Raw genomic sequence first — 25,985 nt, forward strand, 5'->3', positions numbered from 1 at the left:
ATTTTTGCAGTAACTTTTTTTTTTATTAAATTTTTATCTTTATGTTAAATCGTTTAAATATTATCAAATATATTTTAACTGTATATATTTATACATACAAATAAGTTTCCAGGAATTTATATCTAATTTATATCTAGATAATGATTTCTATAAAAAAAGCATTTATTTCATATGTTATACATATTTCAATATTTACGATTCTATTCATCTATTTGGGTTTTCAACGAGTTTTAGGATGACAGATCTTGGCCAAGGGCGGAGATCATCAGCCCATTAAAAGGACCTTATTAATATTGTAATTCCCTTTTAATACGCGTAAATTTAGAATCGGGACAAGCCCACCTTGGAGACTGTTTTATAGTCTTTTTTTTTCATAGATTTTTTTTTTTCGATGCAACATTCCTTGGGTTTTGGAATTGATCTTTACAATGAAAATTTTTAAATGTGTAAATTATTCATTGAATTACTTTAATGAATAATAAGAATAATAAGAAAGTAACTAGAATTTTTTTCTATTATTTAGTTATTTATTGTTATCTGTTATAACAAAAGAATTATTTATTTTAGATTTGAGTTAAATTTGGGTTTAGATTTCTTAGAATAGAATTAAACTTAGTTCTAATTGCAAACTTTACAAATCGATGAAATATTTTTTTTTATAAAATAATTTTTAATCATAATTTTTCAAATTCATTAAAAATTTATTATTATATTAAACTTATTTTTAATCTCTTTTCCTTATTAATGACATCTTTACAAATTAGCCATAAAAAAAATTCTCAAAAACTCAAATAAAAATGTTCAACGAAGTGAAATAAGAAAAAGCTTTGGTGTATATGTTCAAATTGTGGTCCATCGTATATTGCATTCACACATGTCATTTACCAAACGTTCTCTTGCATTGGTTTTCCATAGCCACGGCACAAACGCAAAAGACCCGACGGTGATCAGGGCACATAGGTAGGCATGCGTATATGTATACATAGATAGGTGAAGCAGCGGTTTGTACGGTTAACAAACGAACACAGATATCTCGTATCATCGGCGGATGAGTTAGATGGTCGGTGCGAAGTCAGTCACTTGATGGTGCTGGTATGACGTGGTAAATTATTTATTCACCGGCGACTGCGAGTGAATAATGGATCTTCCTTCGCCGCGAATGGCACCAAGAAACGTTATTGATCACCGAAATATCAAAAGTAGGCGTATCCATCACCGATGGACCACCATACGTATATACAGGGTGTTAAGAAACATGTGAGACGAAAACAAGATGAGATGAAAATAGATTCTATTATTTGTCTCTATCTTTCTACATCTAACGCAAACTTAAATTGCTCATAATTTAATTAATAAATCAATCTATATATTTTTGAGTTTGTATTTAAAAATCTTTTATTTGTTTTAAAATTTAGAATAAGAAAATTGTGTTGGAAACTTCACCCTATATACATGTATAGAAACGAACGTATATGGAAACGATCCGGTAGAGGAACTCGCGTATACGCGATTATATCCTGAACACAAATGGGAAGAGTGGACTATACATATAGAAGAAGAGAGGAGATAGAGGTGAAGAACGGATGGATGGATGGACAGACAGACGGATGGAATGCTCGGGCTGCATCGGTACAAGGCCTGTTCTCGACAATAAAATCGATTTTTCATACGAGGCATTTATCATACACCCGCGATAATGGGTGTGTATGGAGATACGGTATAAATATTTCGAGGTAAATAATCGTTAGCTTTCGAGTAACGGAGTGTGGAGAGAGCATTAATAATATCGGTGTCCTTTTCATGTGGTGGAAAGAATTGACAGCATGGTAGAATCCTTCGTTACCAATGACTGTGCGCGCGTGAACGAGAGTGAGGTTATGTATACGCGTGTGCGTAGCTCATATGTAAGTTCGAATGATAATAAGCGTCAAGATTCTTGTTTGTGAACATTTCTCTTTTGAGGAACGGTGTAAAAAGTGTCCGGGAAATTCGAGAACCAATAATGGAAGGTATGAGAAATCTTTCGATTAATTATTTGAAGTTAACCTATCAATTTTCTTTTTCATCTTCTCCAATATTCTTACGATAAGAGAAATTTTATTCCAAGAGGATTTGTTCAAGTTTTATGAATATTTGATCATCTGAAAATAATAATTTTATAGATTTTATAAAGATTTTATACTATATTAAATTTATAAAGTTAATATATTATATATTAAAATGACTAGAAATTATTTTATTATTATGATCTTAATGTCGGACGTTTAAAACGCCATTGAATTTTGGTTTTCTCGCGGTCGACAGCGCAATTAGTATCCCGCTGATTTTCAAAGAAGGGTGTTGCTATTCACTTTCGAAATACGCACTTGTGGACACTTCGGTCTCTTCATGGCCCCTTTGTCCTGATCAATCGAGAAAATTTTTCGGATGGCTTGTCGAGATCGAGGGCTAAATTATCGACGACAAGTGTCCCACGGTCGAATGATTGTCGTTCAGGCAGATACAATAGCATCCGATTCAAACGAACGTGCTTATCTCGGTAAAAAAGTCTATTTAGATTACTCGTATAGCAGATATACATATCTTCCCTACAATCTATGTAAGTGAGCTTTCCTCTTGCATTTGTCTCTTCCTTTTTTCTTTTTAATCTTTGCATTAAATCTCGGATAGACATGATATATACATATATTTTTTTTTATTATCGAAATGAAGATTAATTTTTTTCGTGTATTTTTTTCTTGAATTTCTTTTCTTTTCATTCTTTTCTTTCTAATCTTTGATCAAGTATGTATAAAAGAATTAGGATATTTAGACTGTTATCCATTAATCGAATAGTAGTGTCTTTATATATATTATTAACTAATATAATATTCATAGATAAACAAATTTGAAATTTTAGGTTATAAATTTTTCCCTTACAATTTTATTTTACCAAATAAATTTATATAGTCGACAAAATTTCACGTAACATATAAATTTTTATTTGATTAAATTTGTTGTTCCGTTATTAAAATTCATGAAAGTGCACGATAATAAGAATTATATCTGCCCGTTTGTTATATTTCCTACTATTGCGAATCTTACGAAACTTTGCACCTCGGTACTCTCGGTTGAAATTTAGATCCAAAGATGAAATGAAAGGCGAGGCTCAAAAAAGCCTCGTAATGACGTCCGTGACAAATCCGTATCGATTAATCTCCCATAGTGGACGCGAGCGTATCCGTTTCTGTTTATTAGTATCGGTAGACACCGGCCGTTTACAAGGTATAACTATGTGGCCAGGTGGTCGATCGTCGAAACTCGACCAATGAAAACCCTTTGCACCGTGGATGACCCCCAGCTGAGAGTTCCTCCTGGCTTCTTACTTTTTATTTTCTCGCCTCCTACGGCGTTACCTCTTCATCTTCATGGGTTCACTTCGACCCGATGCCATGCCGGTCCTCTACCTATTAGAGATCGGCAGAGGTGGCGGTGGCGTCGACTTCGAGATAATTACACGATCGATATGCTAAATATCTGCCGCCTCAATCACGTGAATAAACGGAGGTACATGGTAAATTGGATTAACCACGAGATTACCGACAACCTAGGGGGATGCAGTCGGGAGTCTGTTTGCTCATGCTACAGACGGTGTTTTTGGCGAACGATCTTGACACGATGAAGATATATCTACGTCAGTATCTGTGAATTAATTATTATCGCGTAATTTATTTTATATTAAAATCTTGATTAAAAAAATATTAAAATTTTATAATAGAAAAATTTTGAATCTCCGATCATTCTGAAATTTCACACATTTCCAAATCGCGGGATGGATATTTTAAATTTTTTTATCTCGACAATTAATTGAGACATCGGGAAAAAAATAATTATATGTTTTCTCTACAAATATTTTCTGAGCGTGTATTTTAGTGATACTAATTATAATATAATAATACGATTATTGCTAAATTATAATGCTGGTTGAATGTTTGATTAAGTTAGGTTAAGTTACCAATTATCAATTTCCCTTCCACTCTTAAATTTAATATCTTTTTATTGAGAAGATATAATTATAGCAATCGATAAAGAAAAATTGAAATTAAAGAGAAACAATTGATCAAATTTGTGCGTATCAGGGATACGATTTCGTATTCACCTATGTACAGGAAACGTTGCCATGTAAACGCGTTCAACTTATGCACTGGACACGCGAGAAGCGTGAGTTTAATCTACTAACCCATAAGCCTGGACAGACGGTGCCGGCCTAAAGGGGATCGAGGATAAGAGATACAGTGGACCAAGGGGTATATCCCATGCAAACCTCCGAGAGGTGGACTTAAAGGCTCTTCGGATTCTTATTTCCCCATAAATAATTTTAATGACGCGTCGCGGCAGTTCAGGTAGGGCGAAGCTATGCGGAGCCCTGGACCTGTAGCCAGTATTGTTATTTATTATATTCGTCGCATGTGAGTAAGCCTCTACACTCGAATACAGTCGTATTGTGCGTGTGAAAATGCGAAAATATGATGTATCGCGATCGATAAAACTTGCAGAATTTTTCGTACCCGAGTTTCTTTTTATTATTTAGCACAGCAATTTTTGTTTCATGGCAAACACAGATTAATAAGTATCAAACTATTATATTATATTAACGTAATTTAAATTAACGTTTTTAATAACTTATATTATATTCTTTCGATATATCAAAAAAAAAAAATAACTATAGATCTTTTTACGATAATAACTTTTAAATCATTTATTTAATACTCAAAAAAGTAATTCGTAAAATTACGTTATCTAACAACGACCTAAAGTTCAGCAATCTATATTTCGTTCCATAAACAAACATAATCAAAACCGAGGAAGAAGATTTTCGATCGTGGAAAATTAACGCAGTTATTTGCCAAACATCTTAAAAATTCCCAGTTTCCTTCGAAATCCCCCGAAAACTTGCCAACCGAGAGAATACTTCTCGTCGTAACCTATCACAACACGCTCGACAATTACGCGGAGCTACCCCATCCCAGGAGAAAGATCTTCGAGAACGATCCTTTTTCACACGCGGCACTCGCGACCAATCGAGAAAGACTCGTATCACGGGTCGTAGTGGGGGATAGCGGCGTGCGCGTGTGCGCCTCGCGGTGGATCGAGTTTCGTGTCATTGGGCGTACCGCAGCTCGGCCAATCGGAGACGGCGCAACGCTCGTGCCCACCCGACCGCCCCAGCCACGCCTATTTCTCGCCGATACGATACGCGGCTCTCTCTCCCCGTGCTCGTAGTGTAGTGTAGGAATTACGTTTATTATACCGCCGAGCGCATCGAGTCTCGGGCCATGCTGCGCTCCTCGGGCGTAGCAATCGCTTGCTTGCGGGTCGCGAATTATATTTGTTCGTGCGATTTTACGCGATGCTATTGAGGCCGCGGATTACTCTCCTGTGACCGATAACCAGAAATTATTAGGGAATCGAATAAAGGGAAGTGTCTCTGGATCCGTTGTACCTAAGGCAGTCATGAAGGTACGTGATATTTGAAAGATATACGTTGGAACGTTGACTAATTTTTTTATTTTTTTTTTTTGAATTTGTTATTTATGAATGAAATTTTGTATTTGAATAATTAAGGTAATTGTTTTGATTTTGATTTTTGCTGAGGTTTAGGTTTGGGGATTTTTACAGTATAGAACTTGGTTGCGTTATGTTGTAGAATGTAAACAAATTCGTATTAAATGATAGACTAGTATTATTATATATTTATTTATATCGAGTAAGATGTATAATTATGCAATATTTATCATTCATTCACTAAAATAATTTCTATTAAAAAGATTTTAGAAAGAATTCATCGATCGAATAACATGTAAAAATTTTAAATTTTAAATGTTTTTACAAGTTCGTCATAAACTATTCCATTTCGAGTATTCCATTTCCATTTTTATAATTATAATCAATAATTGTTTCGAAATTTTTAACACTTGTCAAAATAGCGATAAATTTTGACAAAATTTCAATATTTATTTCGTTAAAAATGTTATTAAATATATATATAACATCGAGGGAAATATCTTGAAATTAGTGAAATTTTCCAATTTTTCGAGATATATCCCTAGATGTAAAATATTTTTTTTACATGAAAATTTAATCGAGATAAAAAGGAAAAAAAAAATAAAATTCCCAAGAAAATATCACGATGAAACGCTACCTACTTTCGTATAATTTACCTGTGTCATAAAATCCCTAGATTCGTCGCGGTCGTGAGTTGATGAGGTTGATGAGCGTTGGTGGACAGCGACACCGTGCAAAGAAAAAGAAAAAAAGAAAGAAACTGTGTGAACATATGCACTCGAGGAATTCTCGAATCGGATCTTTAGTCGATTCGCAAAATTAATTTAATAACATTCATATTAATATTTTTCTTTCTCTTTTCCTATTTAAATCGCTCAAATATAACCAACTATAAATTCTAGAATCGATACCTCTTTGATATCTGCTCGAAACTATCGATACTCGTTCGACATATTAATATCGGCTAAGATTATTTAGTTATTAATATTAAAAATTTTAAATGTACAAAACAATAACTTATTCAGCTTATTATTATTGTTAAGAAAAAAATATTCGATATTTTTCATCGTGTTAGGTTAGATTCGAGATCAAATGATACTTAACCTAACCTAAAATTAAGATACCTACCATCGATATTTTTTTCTATCTTAATATCGAATATATCGAATATATCGATAGTATCATTTCTAACACTGTACGTAATAATTACGAGCAAATACTGAAAAAAATTCAAACAAAAGAGAGAATAAGTGATAAGTAAGTGTCTTCTCGGAACGAATGCGACGCGCGTCGCGGTAAATAACAGTCACGGTGTATTCGCGGATATCTATAAAGTATACCTACGCAGAGACGGGGCGAAATCGTAAATATCTGTAAGATCAGATCCGTGACAGAGCGCATCCCACGCGAGGGGCGAGCTTTTCGAGATGGCACTCGGGTACGTGTGTGGTCCGGTAAATTGTCGGCGTAAGGCGCAAAATGGCGCATCACCCTGATCCCGAGTTATATGGCCTCCTGGTTTTCAGAGGACTCGTGGAGGCGCTCGGTGACCACGAGCACGTGGCTATTTTTTTTTCTTTTCTCTTTTTTTTTTTAAATGCTCTCTGTCACCACGATCGTGGAAGATTCTTCTCTTATTGGATTGTGAAACGAATGTCGATAATTTGGCAACTGTTTTTAACGATGTGGTTTGAAGTAACGAAATATTCGATCTTCGACAGTGTATAAAGAAGTATAGTTTATCTATCTTTTAAAATTTCATATTCCTGAATCCTGGGATATTCTGTTGCAATTTTCTATTATATTATAATATATTATTAATATTTGGTAACCAGTTATTTTATCAATTTAATATAGTTGGCATTTCGTATTTATATTTAGATGTTATATAAACAGTTATACCATTAATAAATTTTTATTCACAATGAGAGGGCAAGTTATTCAAATCGTACGTCGCGGGTAACGTAAACTTTAAATTTCTATTTTAAAACGAAATAAGAAGAAGAAGGAAAAAAGAAAACTTTGATCATTTTTTTAAAATGTCGTCAACGATCCATTTTATTATTTTTCATCGAGATTATAATAAATCGTCGTATGATGTATTCAAACGTCGAGAAATCCTTTTTTTTTTTTTTTACGACAGAAACCATAAAGTAAGGATTTGTCGATAACGTGAAAGTCGACATGATCGGGGAATGGCGCCGATCCCATACTCATCGTAACTCCGGATGATCCGTTTTACGAAGGTTACCAGTTAGAATCCTCGCGTTTTTTTCTTCGTCATTAATCTTCCATAATCTTTTAAAGTCTTTACTTTAATACTATTTTATCGACCCGATTCACTTAACGTTTCAACTATGATCTATCGAGTTTCATCTTTTTTACACGAAGGATCTCACTTTAATTTCAAGTTTTAAATTTATTTAACAAATGTGATCGTTTTTCTTTTTTTTTTTTTTAAATAAAATTAAAATACCCAGGAAAAGAAATTTTATAGCAAGTGAATAAGTTAATTATTCGCGGTCTAATTATTAGAAGATATGCAAAAAAAAAAAAAAAAAAGAAAAATCAATCAAATTTAAATACCCGTCCAATAAAATTTAATTCTCCATTCGAATTAATAAATTTCAATCGATCTGCTTATCTATTGAAAATAAAAAAGGAAGTCTGGTCCCCTGCCAGACCTAAAACTATTTCGTATATTTCTTAATTTGAATATTTACATAATCCTTTACGTGAAAACGCAGAATCGTCGAGGCGAGTTTGTAAATTCCCTCGTTAAACTTGCTCCATAAAAAGTGAAGAGGGATAGATAGGCATGGTGAACGAGATTATCGAAACGAATGAAAAAAAAATAGATAAATAAATAAATAAATCTCGAAAAAACTCGAGATCTTGATAATAAATTGATTGGAACTGGCCGAGGAAACGCGTCACATTAACATATGTTTGCATTTTATTAATAGAGTGCCATAAGTGTGGCTCCATTTGTTTTGCTTCTATCGCGTATATATTATCGCCTCTATTCCTCATCTCTCTCTCTCTCTTAATCCAACGAATATTCACACTTTGTCATCGATGCGCCGACGTGTCTTGGCGCGACCGTGTCGAAATAAAATTGTTCCCCGGGAACATTAGCATAACCGCCACGTTCCGTATACCAGGTATACAGCGACGGGATAAATCGAGCCCCAAAGACTCGTTTCAGGATCGAACGTTACATTGGAAATGCTCATTTAACGTTCGAGAGTAAAAGTAAAAGTTCGCTTCATTTTTTCGGAATAAAGTTATTCGAAACTTTTTCGAACTTACGAGACGTTCGATCCCATCGCTAGAACTAAATAATTCGAACGATATTTCGTCGAAGTGATTTTTAGAAGGAATTTTTTTCAGAATTAACGGGAGCGGATGGAAAAATCTCCTTCGTGCAAGACACATTTCGTTGTGTAATATTTAAATCGTACAAAGATGTATTTACATATTGGAGACGTGGGAAAATATTAATAATCCAATTAAAATGTTTCTGGAGGAGACAACGCGCGGTTCTTTTTCCTCCAGGAGGTTTCGGTTTCGGTTTATTTAGCGACAGACTCGAGCTAATCGCGAGACGGATCTGTTTCTTTCGATCTCTCGACCGTTCAACGATGAAAGGAACGGGAAGAGGAGGAGGAGGAAGGGAAGAATTATCGGGAAAGTGGACAGTGCGACATTTTGCGCCCCGTGAAAAAGCAAGAAATCGGATGGCGATTTAAATAGATCTCGAGTGGCTCCTCTTTACACGGATCGTCCATTGTGCCATCCGCAAGGTATACACCCTGTGAAACCGAGGGTGGAGGATTTTTCCACGAAGAGGCGTGAAAGGAGGCTCGTGCCCTTGGCGGTATGCGCGCCACTCGAAACTCACAAAAACCGGCATTATTCTCTCTCTCTCTCTTTCTCTTTCCTCCTCTTCCTCCACCGTCTCTTTTTCGTTTCAACGGGGTACAGATCGGAGGAGTATCGTCCTCGTTTTCTAGAAAGAAAACGGGGACTCCGGAGAAGAAGGATGGCGGGCCACTTTGTCAACTTGTCACCCGGGTCGAGGAGATCCGCGAGAGAAAACGAACGAAAGACCCCTCGGGATGAAGGGAAGAACCACGATCGTTCTTGTTCGCGCCAGGAAGTCTTAGGCTCCTCTGCTCCACGAGACGTTCCTCTTTTTCTTGCTTCCCTTTTATCTTTTTTCTTTTCTTTTCTTTTCTTTTCTTTTTTTCCTTTTTTTTTCCTTGGAGAGGAAGGGTGCAAAGCTTTTGTACGTGCATAGCTTTTACGTCCGGCTTTTGTTTGATATCGTTCTCGATACGATCGAGTTTGGATAATTGATTCGAGGTTAGGTTCAACGAAAGGAGGATTTTTAATGGGAAGAAACGAAAAACGAAAAATTTATAATATGAATTTTGTTGTTAGTGTTAATTGAACAAGAAGTTAGATTCGTTTTTATCTAGGAAGAAAAGTTAGGTTAGATTTTGTTCGATATCGTACTTGATCGTTTGGATAATTGATTCGAGATTAGGTTCAACGAAAGGAAGATTTTTAATTGAAGGAAACATTGCTTGAAATTTATAACATAAATTTTGTTTTTACTATTAGTTGAACAAGAGATTAGATTCGTGCTTATTTATGGAAAGAAAAGTTAGGTTACGTTTTGTTCGATATCGTTCTCGATACGATCATTTGATGTTCAATGATAGGAGGATTTTTAATGGAACTGTATAAAAGATCGTAGAAGTTATTTAAAATTTAATGTTAATTGAGCAAGAAATTAGATTCCTGTTTACTTATCTAGAAGGAAAAGTTAGGTTAAGTTTTGTTCGATATCGATCGTTTGGATAATTGATTCGAGGTTAGGTTCAACGAAAGGAGGATTTTTAATGGAACTGTATAAAAGATCGGAGAAGTTATTTAATATTTATAAATTTTGTTTTTAGTGTTAATTGAACAAGAGGTTAGATTCGTGCTTATCTATCGAGAGAAGAAAGTTAGGTTATGGCGACATTTCACATATCGCGTACATTTAACACATGTATTCGTGAAAGGCATTTAAATAAAAACGATTTATTTGCTAGAACGCTAGAATTAAATAAGGAAGACAAATCGTAGAATTCGAACAAGATTAAAAAGATTGAAACGAATTAAACGATCTGGGTGAAAGAAGTGTGTATGGGAAACGGGGTCGTATATCTGCATATTTATACCTGGCACGTGTGACTATATCGATATAGCTTAAGCGTTACATTACTTGCATATATCCACAGGTGAGAAATTCAAGTAGGAAGGCGTAGCTTAATTAACGACACGGGGATAATTTGTTCGATATTGTTCTCGATACATCGACACTATCGCCTATATAGAAAATCGTACGTTTATATTTTTATAGAATAGTATTTTAAAATTAATCAAATATTCTCGCGTAATTTCGATCCCGATCGATCCTGTTATCTTATCTCATCGTACTATATGATGAATTCATTCATCATTTTCATATTTATTCGATATATATATGCGATAAGAATGCAAAAGAAATTCGTTTCAGATTAAAAAATTCGTACAAATGAAAGTCACATTTTCAGTAAAAAACTTTCGTTGGAAAATAGGGAGAAAAATATTCCATTTAAATCTCGTATCTTTTTTCTAGAGAAAAAAAGACCTCTCTTTTCCCAAAAAAACGCGTTTCGAAACGTAACCGCTCGGCAAAGGCCGATGGGTATCATCGGTTATTACCTACGAGGCAACCTCCTCGGATTGGCGGCCGAGCAGGGAAGCGACGAGTATCGGTTTCAATGGTGTCGCGCACCGAAAGTGACACGGAGCCGCGGATGCCGTAGAAAAGCTTACAGGACCCCCAAAGGACCTCCCGTCGACAGCCTTTCAATGTTTGAAAGTCATACCCCGGTGGTGTGCACCGTCGACAAGGGGACCGAAAGCGAAACCACTCGAGAGAAGGCCGAGAATGGAGGGGCCTCATGGCCGTTCTGAATAGAGGCGTGTACAAATCCTGATGCACGAGAGAGAGAGAGAGAGAGAGAGAGTGGTCTCTGCGAAAGCGATCCACCTTTGTGTAAATAAGGCAATAAGGCGAACCGAAGCGGGATTATTCTTCGGTTAAGTCTGTGGATCGGATTATGGGTGGATGATATCGATAGTCTCTATTGGGATGTCACGAGGTATTTTTGAACGCGTCTTTTTCGAAAGAAAAAAGTGTGTATGCTTCAACTACGTGTTCCTATTTACGTGTATAATTAATAATTACATCTATCTGATTGTTCGAAACTTATTTATAATTCTTATTCAAAGTCGATTTTTAAAAAATAATAAATTACAGTTACAAATAACGTAAGAAAAAAATGGACGATTTAGTAAAAAGTCGGATACAGAAGGAAATTTTAATTGCGAAAAAAAAAAAATAAATAAATAAGAAGAAAAGAAGTTTCGAATTTAAAGAGCTTAACTTCGAAAGCTTCGAATCATTTCCCCTTCGAGGAGAAGCCGGGGTCTTGGTGGGTATAATTCTCATAATAAACCCGAAAAAAATCACGCCCCTGACGGTGCGAGAGCAGAGAGAGCCGAGGAATATTTCGGGTAGAAATGGGAGGGGTACGTCGGTTTACCATAACTTATGGGGCTGGTCGAGACGAGATCGCGTCTCCATGATGGGCACGAGGAGCCCCATACAACGCGCGTGTTCTCTGAAGCGTTAGGTGTTAGGTATAGAGGCAGCACCTACGGCTTGCAGGTATTACGTTACAATGCCATTATGTAACTCCCGTACCATTGTGGGGACCCCGTTGTGACGTATGGTTAACCACCGACCATAACCAACCAAATGTTCGCACGTTCTAACAGAGGAAGTATTTTGTATGGTATTTGGCCGATGCGCGAGTATCGACCGTGTATCGAAGCCGGGAAGCGGGAAATGATTTTTGGAGGGGGCGTGATTGTTGGCGGTACGATTAGCGGGGTGGAAAGGAGAGGGGAATTGAAAGGTATCCGATTCGTTGTTTCGAAGTAAGTAATTTCGAAGTTAGGTTGAGAAGTAATTTTTGGGATAGGATTAACGTGGAGTTTGTAATTCGTGGAAAATTAGAATTAAAAGATATCATTGTTTCGAAGTAAATAATTTAGGTTAGGTTAAGAGTTAAAAGTAATTTTTGGGATATGATTAACGTGGGGTTTGTAATTCGTAAAAAATTAAAATTAAAAGATATCATTGTTTCGAAGTAAATAATTTAGGTTAGGTTAAGAAGTTAGAAGTAATTTTTGGGATATGATTAACGTGGAAAATTAGAATTAAAAGATATCATTGTTTCTTCGTTTCGAAGTAAATAATTTAGGTTAGGTTAAGAAGTTAGAAGTAATTTTTGGGATATGATTAACGTGGAAAATTAGAATTAAAAGGTATCATTGTTTCGAAGTAAATAATTTAGGTTAGGTTAAGAAATTAAAAATAATTTTTGAAATATAATTAACGTGAAGTTTATAATTCGTGGAAAATTAAAATTAAAAGATATCATTGTTTCGAAATAAATAATTTAGGTTAGGTTAAGAAGTTAGAAGTAATTTTTGGGATATGATTAACGTGGAAAATTAGAATTAAAAGATATCATTGTTTCGAAGTAAATAATTTAGGTTAGGTTAAGAAGTTAGAAGTAATTTTTGGAATATGATTAACGTGAAGTTTATAATTCGTAGAAAATTAGAATTAAAAGATATCATTGTTTCTTCGTTTCGAACTAAGTAATTTAGGTTAGGTTAAGAAGTTAGAAATAATTTTTGGGACATTAATTATAGAAAATTAGAATTGAAATTGAAGTTAAAAATAACTTTTGAAAATGATTCTTGAAGTTTATAAAAATTAGAATTAAAAAGTATCGTCATGCTTCTTCGTTTCAAATGTAAATTAAGTTAGATTAAAAGGAATATGATTAGTAGTGAAGAAGTTTAAAATTCGTGGAAAATAAAAATTAAAAATTATCATTGTTTCTTTGTTTTCAATTAAAAATAATTTTTAAGAATACGACTTTTCGTTTCAAAGTACAATTTATATTTAACAAATTAGAAATAACTTTTACAAATAATTGTATTACAATAACATCAATTTGTTTCGAAATTTGAATTAAAAGAAAATTTTAAGAATAAATCCTGTAATTTTATTCAGAGAATTGTTCTCTGACTTCAATACCGACCGATACTCCTTCTTTCGAAACTCAAAACTTTTGTCCATGGCCCCGATTCAATATCTTTCCCACCAATTTGTCCACCCGTCGAGACAATCACCAAATTATCGTATCTAATTCTGCCTTTATCTCACCTTTATTTCATCGAGGTTAGAAATTTCGCGTGTATAAACATACATAAACTCGATCGTGAAACGCTCGATTAATCTTCCTCGTTCGGTCCCTTCCTTTTCTTCCGTCGTAATAAATCCACGGATAAAATATTACCCGCGTTTCGACTGGTTCGTTCGCTCGCTCGCACGTGTGTCGCGACTTCCACACCCACAACTCACAGGCTGGACAGAGGTAGACTTATGCCAGCATATGTGACAATAACGAGCCACGGTTGCATACGAGGCGGGATCGTAAAACGGAGGATTAAACTCCTTTCGGCTATTAGTCTAATATATGCGTTCCAATATCAAAAAAAAAAGAGCTGCGAATCGTGAACGTGGCGATTCAAAAATCTTTTTCTCTGAATGAATCTTAATGGTGAATCTCATTCTTTCATCTTGAAAATTACCTATGATCAGTGTGCTCCATAGATGTATAAAAAATGTATAGATTTGAATGAATTTTCGATATCTTGCGGAAATTTTTTTCGAGGATAAAATTCTGCAAGTTCTTCCAAAGAGAGTTTTTTTTAAGCAGAGGGTTAAAAGAATGGAACTCGACTCGACTTCTGCCTGTTGTCCGTTGAACGTGTGAAAAAAGAAAAAAGAAGAAAAAGATCGGGTAACGGGGTAACGAAATCCCCTGTTAAACATTTCCGCGAACGGCATTGTGCCACCCTATCCCATACAGAAATTCAAACTACTCGGATACGCTCTTGTCACGAATGCCACACTTGATGGATGCGCGCGTTTCGATCAATCTGTTACAATGCAGTTCGCCATGGCTGCTATTCGGATAATCTTTCCTTTCCATTTTTAAACAACGAATTCTATTCCTGGCCAAAAAAAGAAAATCGTCATTTATCATTATCAAATTTCCATGAACTGCATAATATATAAAAATAAAAATGTTTTATATATAATTAATAATATAATTAATAATTATATATAATATATAATTAATTATTTATATATAATTTAAATAATGTTTAAATTTACAATTTTGACTAATCAAAAATAATAACGGTTTTGTTGGAATAATTAATCCATCATTTTTAATTATCGATCGTTTGTAAAAATTAATTTGAACGAAACCAAACGATTTTTCCTTCTCCAACCCCTCTCTCCATCTTCCCTCGTGCAAACTTTATTTACGCGGCACGCCCCGCTCGTTCAGGAATCATTTAGGTTGTATCGTTTTGTAGCCACGGGATCGGGCCGTGAATCCGCACACGAGTCGTGGTAACAAGAGCGTGGACACAATGATAGAGAACGGTTCGAGAAAAGGCTGGCTGGACGCCACGGTTGCCCGTTTAAACGTCCCCATTGGAGGCCCTCCAACCCCCCTATCGTTCGAGGGGATGTCACAGGGCTGGGCCAGCCACGTATATTACACCGATGCTACACATTGTGCACAATGACACCTCCGTATATATCGAAAAGAAGGGGGCCACGCAGACTTTCGAGGGTTCTCGAGGCCTGCATCGCACCTCTACCGTGTCTACACTGCGCTTATGTCGGCAACGGTGTAACGATTCTCCGCAGGGCGCCCTATTCGCTTGACCAGCTGTCCACTGGAACGCTCGTCGCGCCTCCAGTGGGAAAACTTTGAATCAGAGCGACGCATAGGCAGTGATGGGAAAAATTTAATAGTTGAAGTTTAAAGTTGCTGATTTATCGTTCGAATAATAATAATTGAGAATAATTATAATGCCAAATGGCCGAGATTGGTATGAGACACGGATCAACCGTGTAATATGTGAATAAATGTTACTCAAGCGTTTTAATTACTCGATGTAACCTCGTTCGAAATTTTTAACCGACGTTACTTTTTCAACGCGTTAATCCGGCTGTTGAGAAAGATCGATGGATTTTAAATATATTTTCATAACGAATAACGATCTTTTTTAAAACAAATGCACAACATATATCTATCGTATTTCGAATAATTTAATGCAACATTAATGAAAATGAAATTGCAGACAGAGGTGGAAGACATGACGAGCGACGGCGTGTGCGACGGAACCGGGACGAATCTCACCGCGCCGGAGACTACCGGTGGCTTGATAGGACCGGAAATGCCGGCGAACGTGATGGAGTGCGGCGGATGCGGAGAGCGCGTCCGCGAGCGCACTGTCCTCTGCGTCGGCGGTCGAACTTGGCACTCTAGGTGCTTAAGGTGCTTCGCGTGTGCCAGGCCGCTACACGATCAACACTCGTGCTTCTTGAAGGGCATGAGGCTCTATTGCAGGCACGACTATGCTCTGTAAGTTTAACGAATTTTTCACCGTTGCGAATCCGTTGTGCAATTATCAAATTCAATATTAATTGTACAATATAAGTTGCTTTCGAGTAAAGATGTAATATTTTACAAAGTGGTTCGAAGAATATTAAAATTCGAGAAATTCGTAGATAATTCGATAAAGATATCAAAGAATTTTTATCGAAGGTTAATATGTTCGCTAGGATAAAGGCATAAATCCAGGTGTAATTGCCGTCGTGTCGTCAAAGATGTGGGTTTTCTTGTAACGGCAATTTACAGATCGAAAGAGATTCAATTATCGCGATAACGCACAAAGTAAACGTTCCTGTTATGTGTAATATTCAAATGCGCGCGGTTGATCTAACTAGTTGAATAATAAAGCACGGTGAGAGATCGGTGCGAGCGTCGTGTTTGCGTTATCAATGCAATAAATAACAATTCGTTGCGTACGAAACCTCTCAATCGAACCGCGAAAACGAAACTAGAAATTTTCCCTCGACACGACACGACACGATCCTTAAATGACTCGTCTACGGATCGATAAGCGTGTAAATCAATGTTAACGTTTCTATAAGTAAATTAGCGATGCGAGGTATTTTGTTGTATGGTGGATTAAGTGGTTGAACTACTTTTCGAATCTTTCTGATTTCTTGATCTTTCGTTGCATCTTGTTCTGAAATTTTTGCCTTCAAAATATCTTCGATACGTTCATTAATTTGTCAAATAGATTTTTAAAGCGCGATGCGAAATTTTATTCGCTAAATTATATAAATCGATATCTAATGTATTTATAGAAATCTCGATGTTTGATGTGTCACGAAATACTTTCGAAAAGCCGAATTAACCCGAGTTGAACCGAACGATTCCCGAATAATCCCGATCTAACCCGAACAATTCTCGACTCGACCCGAGTAACCAAAATTTTCGAATTCTCGTACACTTCTATTCCTTGTTGTGTTCAAAGTTAGGTTAGATCCGATAAAGAATACTAAAAACACCAAGATCTCTCGTTCAAACTACCCAACAAAATTTCGTCTTACTTGAAAAATATCATCGATCGAAATAAAAAATATAACAATAGTTTCATCTCTTATATTTTTATAAGATTCGAGTTACGCGAATCGAAATACATTCTTTCGAAAATCGAAAGAAATCACAATGCGTACAGTAGTAAGCACTTATAGATAATATCTCTAAAGTTGAATTTATCTCCCTTCGTATTTCCTTTCTTCTTCGGATTACATTGATTTCCGCATTCGATAATATAGACAGCGATACCAGTCGCGCGTCACGATCGGATATCGCGATATATACGTGATTTAGACAGGTCGGTGCAACAGCCAGGTGACCGAACCAACCATTGATTGACAGTTGGATAAACACGTTGGAAAGTGTTCGACTCGGATCCTTCGCGTACAATCGGCCAAGTCACTTCGAGCTTCTTTCATTTCGATCGATCGTGACTCTCTCTCTCTCTCTCTCTTTCTTCCTCCCTCTCTTGCGACCTTCCTCCCTACGAAAATATTCGAAACAAACCGCTTTCGACCGGCCATTATCGAATTCCGCTACAATACGATACGTATGTCGAACGTTGTGTAAGTAAATAGAAAATCTAATTGAATTTTTGTCGTTGAATCGAATCGGCTTGATATGACTTATTCACGAGACTGGATTATCATTAGAGTTAATTTAAATTTTTAAATTTTATTTGAAATTGAATATTTAAGAAACGAAATGTTAAGATAATACGATTCTACAGATAGAGGTGGACAAAATTTTTACGATTCAACTTAAGAATAAAATTTCTCCGATAATTTATTATTCAAAGCACAGATAGCTACAGTCACGAAGTTAATCAAGTTAATTTTCAATAAAGTTATCAGCATCCAAAACTCACGATCCAATCCTTTCTTGCGAAATTAAATTTAAACAAATTTTCAAGTTACTCCAAGAAAATCATGAAACGGATTTTTATCATTTCGTCAGAGAATATTATCTGAAATATCATCGTCGCTTATATCACTTATCGAAAGGAAGAGTTTAACGAGAGTTTAAGGATCGGCATTCCTCGCAAAGACGGTATCGGTATGAATATTTTCGTGGCGTGTCCGTCTTTTCGAGGGTCAAAGTGGCGTGTATGCGGGAGGTCCCGAGGAATCTGCCGCGTAATTTTTTTCGACCGACGTTTTTCGCCTCGTAATGCCGGCTTACGATGACCCGGTCGACAGGATCCACGACCCCGTAGACACGTCGACAACCGACTCGGGGAGGAGAGGCGAAGCCGCGCTGCCTATTTCGAATTTACGCTCGGCTCGTCGTGATAAATGATCGAAAACTATATATATATATATATGGTGGATATATGCCACGAACAAGCTCTGGACTGAAGAATCGAGGACACCGAATCTTTTATACGACTCGTGATCGAGGAGTGTTGATACAATGCGACCTAATTAAATACGCCATTTCGATTCGATATACCGTTCTAATTTTGTTGAAAGTTGGCGCGCGATTTTCAAAAGTGAAATTAAATCCCCTTTCTCTTGTAAATAGAGTATAAAGATGAATGCGACGAGGGAGAAATTTCAATAATTCTTCACAATTTAATTTAATTTAAAATAACATGCATAATGGATTAATGGAAAATGTAATTGGAAAACAATGAGTATCATGTTGCGATTTTATAACGAGCCCCTCTCGAGGATTAATTTTTATCTCGCTTTCGTGTCAGCTCTTTTAGGACAGGATCTACATATGTCGCGATAAAGGAAACTCGGAAGGAGGGATAGAGAGACAATCGGTCGCTCAAAATTCAAATCCCTTCCTAGAGATTGACGTGGGCGAGACGAGAAAGTTGCTCTTGCGATCACGATGAATTAGTGATTCGCCGAGAGACAATAGGATTAAAGTGCTTTTTCTTTCTCTTTTTTTTTTTCTATATAATACCTATCTCTGCGCGAGATTTACGATTACGCATTACAAATATCGTTTCCATTAATTATCGAACCTGAAAAGTCGAAAGAGAACGCCTTAATTCGTCTAATTGACTTTTTTTGTTCGATCGTTCCACCTTTTCGAAAATCTGAAGATCTCTCGCGATTAATTACGATTAATATAAAAAATGCAAAGAATGGAAATTTTAACTTTCTTCGATCGATCGTTTTGAAAAAAAAAAACAATCGTGAGATCCAAAGAACGAAATCGTAAATAGCGAAAAAACGTTATAATAAATCACTACTACAATCGAATATACATAATTATAACGAAGCAAGCAATGCGCAATGTCTCGCACGATCGACTCCATTAAGCAGCTTCTTATAGCCGTGAAAATATCCGCTCCCTCTCGCGTACGAATCCTCCTCTTAATCCGCTCGCTTCTCGGTTGTCGAAACACACGGAGCAATAGTGGTGGCATCTAGCAGCTCGTCCGGGTATATAAACCGTACATACTTACTCACTTTCTCTGGTTTGGTGGTGGGGCCACCGGGATAGTCGCGTGGCCCCATAAGATACGTTGGCGGGGAGGGAGGGAGGGCATAACCCCTTACACGGGCCGTATAAACGGCCAAGTCTCGGTTCGTAGCCGGGGAGGAACCGGACGAGGAATCGGGATGCACTTTCCGTGTTCATGAATATGATAATGGGCTAATGGCCGGCTAGTCGTTGTTTAATTACCAGCCGCGGCGCACACCGACCGACCACACCACGCCACGTCGGCCGTGAAGAAGCCACCGTGTGGTCGTGGTGTCTCGTCGTTAGGCCGAGGACTTCACGAGGTTGTGTTGCTGGCAACGGTGCACCCGTAACACCCACCTCTCCGACCCATTCATCGTTGCCCAGCGTGCGTGTGTCGTGTAGCATGCTCGTGTCTTGCCGCTACACGGCTACCGTTTACATCGAGCTAGACTCTCAGAGAGAGAGAGAGAGAGAAAGAGAGAGAGACTTTTTCGCAAGAACCTTTTCTCGATGCGGTTAGATCGTGGGGCAACAGCAACCACGTAGACCAGAGAGATTTCACGAGAGAGTTTCAGAGAGTTTCAGAGATGTAAGTTACCTTGGTCGTTCGGTGTAAGAACGAAGAAAGAAACGAGTAAGAAGCGGGGGTGTGAGGATTTGGTTGGTGCATCGTTTCGGGGGAACGTTCGTGTTTAGCATCGTTGCAAAGGAAGTTTGGTTTAAGCAGTGAGAAAGATCGGAGGGTATACTATAATGGAGAAATACGTTTATTTTTGGATAGAAGAGATTCTCGTAATTTTCTTTTTCATCCTACTAATCGCGTTCTGTTTATAACTGTTTATATTTTTTTTTTCTATTTTCCTTTTCACTGCTTTCTCATTTTCATTTTCCCTGCTCCTAACCATACACATTCCCTTCACTTCCTCCTTATCTCGCGACTCTCGTTTCTTCCTTTTTCACCTTCTCTCGTTTATTATTCCTTTTTCTTTCTTCCTCCCCCCTTCTGCGATGTTCATGCGCGGCAGCGCGAGTTTACATACACGCAAACATACTCTTGGAGGTTAGAGCTCGCGCTTCGGGATCCAGGAGTCATTTATTTGTCACAGGACGACCGGTACAGGCTGGCTTGTTCCAGGTAAACGCGCGTTCGTGCGCGACGCGTTATCTAAGACCGTTCTCTTTCTCTCTGCTCCCCGAGTACGAATTATATTCTCTGTTCTGAGCATTCGTGTCGGCCATTGCAACGCGCAGGAGCATTGATAATCGAGTCTCGACCGTGTGAAATCGTGCGCACATTTTTGGCGCACCGTCCAATCTTCCTTACCCACGTACGATAATCTCGAGTTTTATTGGTTGTTTTGCCAAGAACAGTGGGATACCGTGGCTAATTGTAACGCGTGATTAAATTCAAATTATTTCCTTGACGTTGTAATTATAATTTATAATTGGAGTTATAATTTATATTCGGTATATAAAACTGTGCAAAGGGGGACAAATTTTAGGACCATATATAATATTCGAAACAAGGAAAAACATATCAAATATCGATAAATGTAAGCTGAGTTATCTGTTCTTTTTAATAAGATGTTGCTTCTGAATATGTTCAATATATATTTTTTTTATGTCGACTTAAATTCGATAGATTTTTGTATAGTAGTATAGTGTATGACAAATCAATCGTTTTAATAATTCTCCTATTGACGAAAACATCTCATAGATAACTTTAGAATTAATGATTTTTTAACATATATTTATTAAAATTCTTTTACTTGTTCAACTCTATACATAATATATCTATGTATGAAATATATACATGAAACATTTATTACTTTTATCTTTAAATATTTATCTTTGCATTTCTTTACTTATTTCTATGCAGATTTAATTTTAAAAATCTGCACTTCAACAATAAGAAATAACAAACAAATCCTAGTCAAATGCTCGAATCGTCTACCCTCAAGGTTACTAATAATTCGTCGAGCCGAGTGTGCAGAAAATTCATAAAGAGGATTTGCGTTTTTCTTCTCGTGCAGTTCCTATCGACAGTTGAATGTTGGCGCACGCGAACACCCGAGGGAGTTGACGCGAAACGTTTTCTTTAACGTGCGTTCGTTAGAGTCAGAAGGAGTTAAATCCCCGACGGTTCACCTTCCATCGTTGAATTTATTGGCGCCATTGCTGCAGGTGGCCGCGTGCTGCGTGCCTGCAAATTCTTTACGACGCTTCGGATTTCCCGATATGGCAATGCGTAGTTAGTCACGTTAGATTAGAAAAACTTTGAACTCTCGACTCGTTCTATTCAAGCCGCGATTGATAAAATTATTAATGGAAAAAGGACAAGAATCCTTGACGGTATATATTCGAAATTACTTTATATTTTTCATACAATTAATCTTTGCATTTATAACTTTGCTGAAGATGATTAATTATTCAAAGTTTGAGTAAATAAATCCAACACAGTCTATTAAAAAGCAATTCGAAAATTCTCATTTTTCAGAACGTTCGGTGCCAAATGCGCGAAATGTGGTCGAAGCGTGGGTGCGGGGGATTGGGTGAGAAGGGCCAGGGAAAGGGTGTATCATTTGGCGTGTTTCGCCTGCGACGCCTGTTCCCGTCAACTCTCCACAGGCGAGCAATTCGCCCTCCTGGACGCCAGATTGCTTTGCAAGGCTCACTACCTGGACGTCGTCGAAGGCAACAACACTTCTTCCGATGGTGAGACTGTGCGGATACCTTATACACATTCCTTATAAAGTAAATAACGAAAATTACGATATGAGCCAAAAATATAAAAATATTATCACTTATTCGATACATTTCCCTTAACTTTTATTTTACTGATCCAAGTTACTGATCCGAATCCAACGTAAAGTAAAGAGGGGGGGAACAAGGATAGACCTCTGGAGTGACGGATCTCTGGAGAGGCGTATAAATGGTGGAGCACCTCTAATTGGTACTTTCGCAGAAGGCGGTGACTCCGAGAGCGGGCACAAGAGCGGTAACAAGGCGAAGAGAGTGAGAACCACGTTCACGGAAGAGCAACTCTCCGTTCTTCAAGCGAATTTCCAATTGGACAGCAACCCGGACGGCCAAGATCTCGAGAGGATAGCCCATGTGACGGGACTCAGCAAAAGAGTTACGCAGGTTTGGTTCCAGAATTCTAGGGCGAGGCAGAAGAAGCATCTGCACACGGGAAAAATGAAAGGGCAACACGGTACTTCTTGCGTTTGTTTCTTTCATCGATATTTGTCTAAGTGGAAGAAGATTCTTTTTTGTGATTTTATTCCGAATTCGTTTTATCTTTTCGTTGTTTTATCCGAATGATATTCCAAGTATAATTATTTATGCAAATACATTTCTCTCCCTCCCTCTCTCGTATAATGATATATTTATTTCTTATATATATACATATTTTGTGCATAATTTTTCTCGAACAATTATTATTATTATACATCTAATCATATTCTATTGTTTGAATATTGATTATTTTTATTTTAAAAATGAAATATATACTATAGTGAATATTTTACTGTATCAAATATAATAGATCCATTTCGAACGTTTTATGTCCATTGAGATATAGTAGAAGACACGATTTTGAAAATTTCTTAGCACAACTCGAAATCAAAGAGATATTATTTATTGTTGCAGTTCATCAATCACCACCAAATTCTAACGCGTCCACTGGCGATTTCGGTCGACACATCAATTTACACCTAACCTATTCGTTTCAACATCAACAGCAGCACCATCATGGCCAGCAACCTCCGCAATTAAGTCCGGCTACGTGCAAAAGTCCCACACCCTCGATTTATCATAATCATGGTGAGAATATTCGCTCATTTCTTTGCATGTATATAAAATATTTTTTTATGAAAAATTCTTCTCTTTATTGATTTATAACGAACTTGGATTGGAATTAGTAGTCGGTTTACTTTATAACCAAATGTGAAGCGGGGAGGACGAAATAAAACTTTTTTATTTTGAAAAAGGTCTGTTCTCTATCGAAAGACCACCATCAATTTTGTCCTCAGGCTCGGAACAATCGATGGATGAACTCTCGCAAGACTCGATGATGTTGTCGATGCCGAACGAGGTTTAATGCCGCCGTTGGACCACTTCTCCTTGTAAATATTTCTTTATTTTAGTTAAGAAGATCTTTGAACACGTTCATTTCATTTCGTATCTCGAAGACGAATAGAATTCGTCGCGATTAAAAAAGAGAGAGAAATTTTGAGGTTCTTCAGATAAATATATAATTGATGTACGATTTCATTTTGATTTTTCATTCATTCATGAAATTTTTGAGAATTTTGAGATCCAAGATTTCGATTTATCTGTCAAAATTTTAGATAGAATTTTATTATAAAAAGAAAATAAGGAATAAGAGAGTTTTCCTTAATTTATTACTTTTCTTTTTTCAATTTTCAAAAAGGAATCGTCCGAAATGAATGTCGAAAAAGGAAAAGAAAGCCGTGGAATTCTGATTGGTTTCCAAAATATTTTTTACCATCGCGTTTTTAAAACACGTTTATCGATTATCTTATTTCTTTAGTACTTATTTTGAAATAACATATGAAAATCACAGAAGAAAAATTTAAACAAGTTCAAAGAAATCTATTTTTCTTTTTTTACATCACGTTTTTAATTGAAAAAAATTAGTTTAATATTTCGATATTGTAAAAGATAAAAATTTAATGATGTTACGAATTAAAAATTTTAAAGCCGATTATTTTTCGATCATCTTCGATTAATTCGATCAGTCGAACGTAACTGAAACACTTCGTTTAACTTCGGACATTCTCGGTTATTTTCGAGAATCAGAATCCAATAGCCAATCCTCTTCTGCTGATCTTCGGCAAATTGCCGATATTAATCGAAAATAACCGAAACATGATTAGTTCTATTATAAATTAAATAAAACTCGTATGAAAATATTTTAATAAAAGATATTCTATTGTAAATATTGAAAAAAATGACTTATCAAGTTTTTCGTCTGTGATCTTCATATTTATTCAATTAATTAATCCTTTGAAGCGTGTTCTTGAAACAAAGTATATTTATACAAAATATATTTATTTTGATTTGTAAGTTAAAGAATACTCCATGTTTCGATCAAAGGAAGGAATATTAATTAAACGGACAACATTTAAAAAAAAATGCTTAAATTTGTAACATCGTTTCAAAGGATTATATATTTCGATATTTTTAAACAGCATCCGAAATAAAACGTCGTTGATCCGAATATTTCGTATAATTTAGAACGAAATCCGCCCAAATCGTTGTTAACTTATTAAGATAACCAGCAAAATGTAGAGAAGCCAATTTTTAAGACTGGATGGCAGCACAGCTCTCTCGCACTGGATGTTAAGCTTATTATAAATAAGTGAATGCAATTAAACGTTCCATATAATGCATAACAAATCTCCGTGCACCAATATGGAAATGAATCGCGAATATTTCCGTAGCGATTGATAGGTGATGATCAACTCGTAATCAATTTTTTAGTTTCGAATCAAGTTTTAACCCTTTCCATTTGCATGCTTTCTTTTCGAATTAATTAATTTTTAATTTTATTAAATTCATTAAATTTTTTTAAACATCGAAACTCAAAGAATATGATGGCTCAGAAATAACCTATAATAGTAAATTCAATGGAAAGGGTTAATCACGAGTATTAAAAAGCTCGATCCAAATCCATCGATTTACAAACTTCGATTATACGAATAAGGAATGTCCTTTACGGTTCTAAAGAAGTGATAAATGTGATTTTCCTTCTTTTTGAGAGAATGATATATATAGTTGTCCTCACTTTGATTGATCCACGGAATTCCCTGATATAATCAGGTTATCGTTTTAATAAAACGTGTAAGATCAAATATACGATTAGCGTAAACGATAAAACTTCGAGAGACGTCGGTGTCCCCGAAAATTGCCGAAGTTTCGTTTCGTGTCGACTCGGATATATTCGGTATATCTCGGGGAACATCAGAAAGCAATGTTCCGAATGAAAGTATCTTTTACAGTGTTTAGGTAATTAATTGTGTAATCGTAAAAAGAATCATTATTTAATATACTTAATGTACTGTGATGTAAATATTGTAAACTAAGTATATATACAATATAAAATGTTGCACATATTTATTTACTTCCTCGTTGATTTTCCCAACCCAAAGAAAAAATATTAATGTCGTATTATAAAGAATTTTTTTTATCCTTTAGATATAGTGACGTTTATTTTATTTTATATATCACATAGATGTAGATATTTTTTCATTATTATGTAAATTTTCTATGATTTTAAATTTCAATAATAGGTATATATTCGATATAAGGAAAGCATGTTTTTTTTTATAG

General features: G+C 36.1%; 1 protein-coding gene across 5 annotated transcripts; it reads left to right on the top strand.

Annotated features, from left to right (window-relative positions):
- Positions 1-1,373: 1,373 nt before the first annotated feature.
- On the top strand, positions 1,374-25,772 carry LOC107994742 (LIM/homeobox protein Awh-like). Of its 5 annotated transcripts, none has more exons than XM_062077294.1 (6): positions 1,374-2,009; positions 15,892-16,175; positions 22,126-22,343; positions 22,594-22,842; positions 23,280-23,453; positions 23,621-25,772. In XM_062077294.1, the coding sequence occupies exons 2-6, from the start codon at positions 15,907-15,909 to the stop codon at positions 23,728-23,730; spliced, it is 1,020 nt and encodes a 339-aa protein (XP_061933278.1). In that variant the 5' UTR covers positions 1,374-2,009; positions 15,892-15,906; the 3' UTR covers positions 23,731-25,772. The 5 variants fall into 5 exon arrangements, with proteins under 5 accessions (XP_061933278.1, XP_028521120.1, XP_028521119.1 ...); XM_028665319.2 differs by lacking the exon at positions 1,374-2,009 and adding an exon at positions 5,118-5,499 and having other exon boundaries at positions 22,597-22,842; XM_028665318.2 differs by lacking the exon at positions 1,374-2,009 and adding an exon at positions 5,130-5,499.
- The last annotated feature ends 213 nt before the right edge of the window (positions 25,773-25,985 follow it).

Source organism: Apis cerana, linkage group LG1 (assembly GCF_029169275.1).
Source record: "Apis cerana isolate GH-2021 linkage group LG1, AcerK_1.0, whole genome shotgun sequence".
NCBI classification, from domain to species: Eukaryota; Metazoa; Arthropoda; class Insecta; order Hymenoptera; family Apidae; genus Apis; species Apis cerana.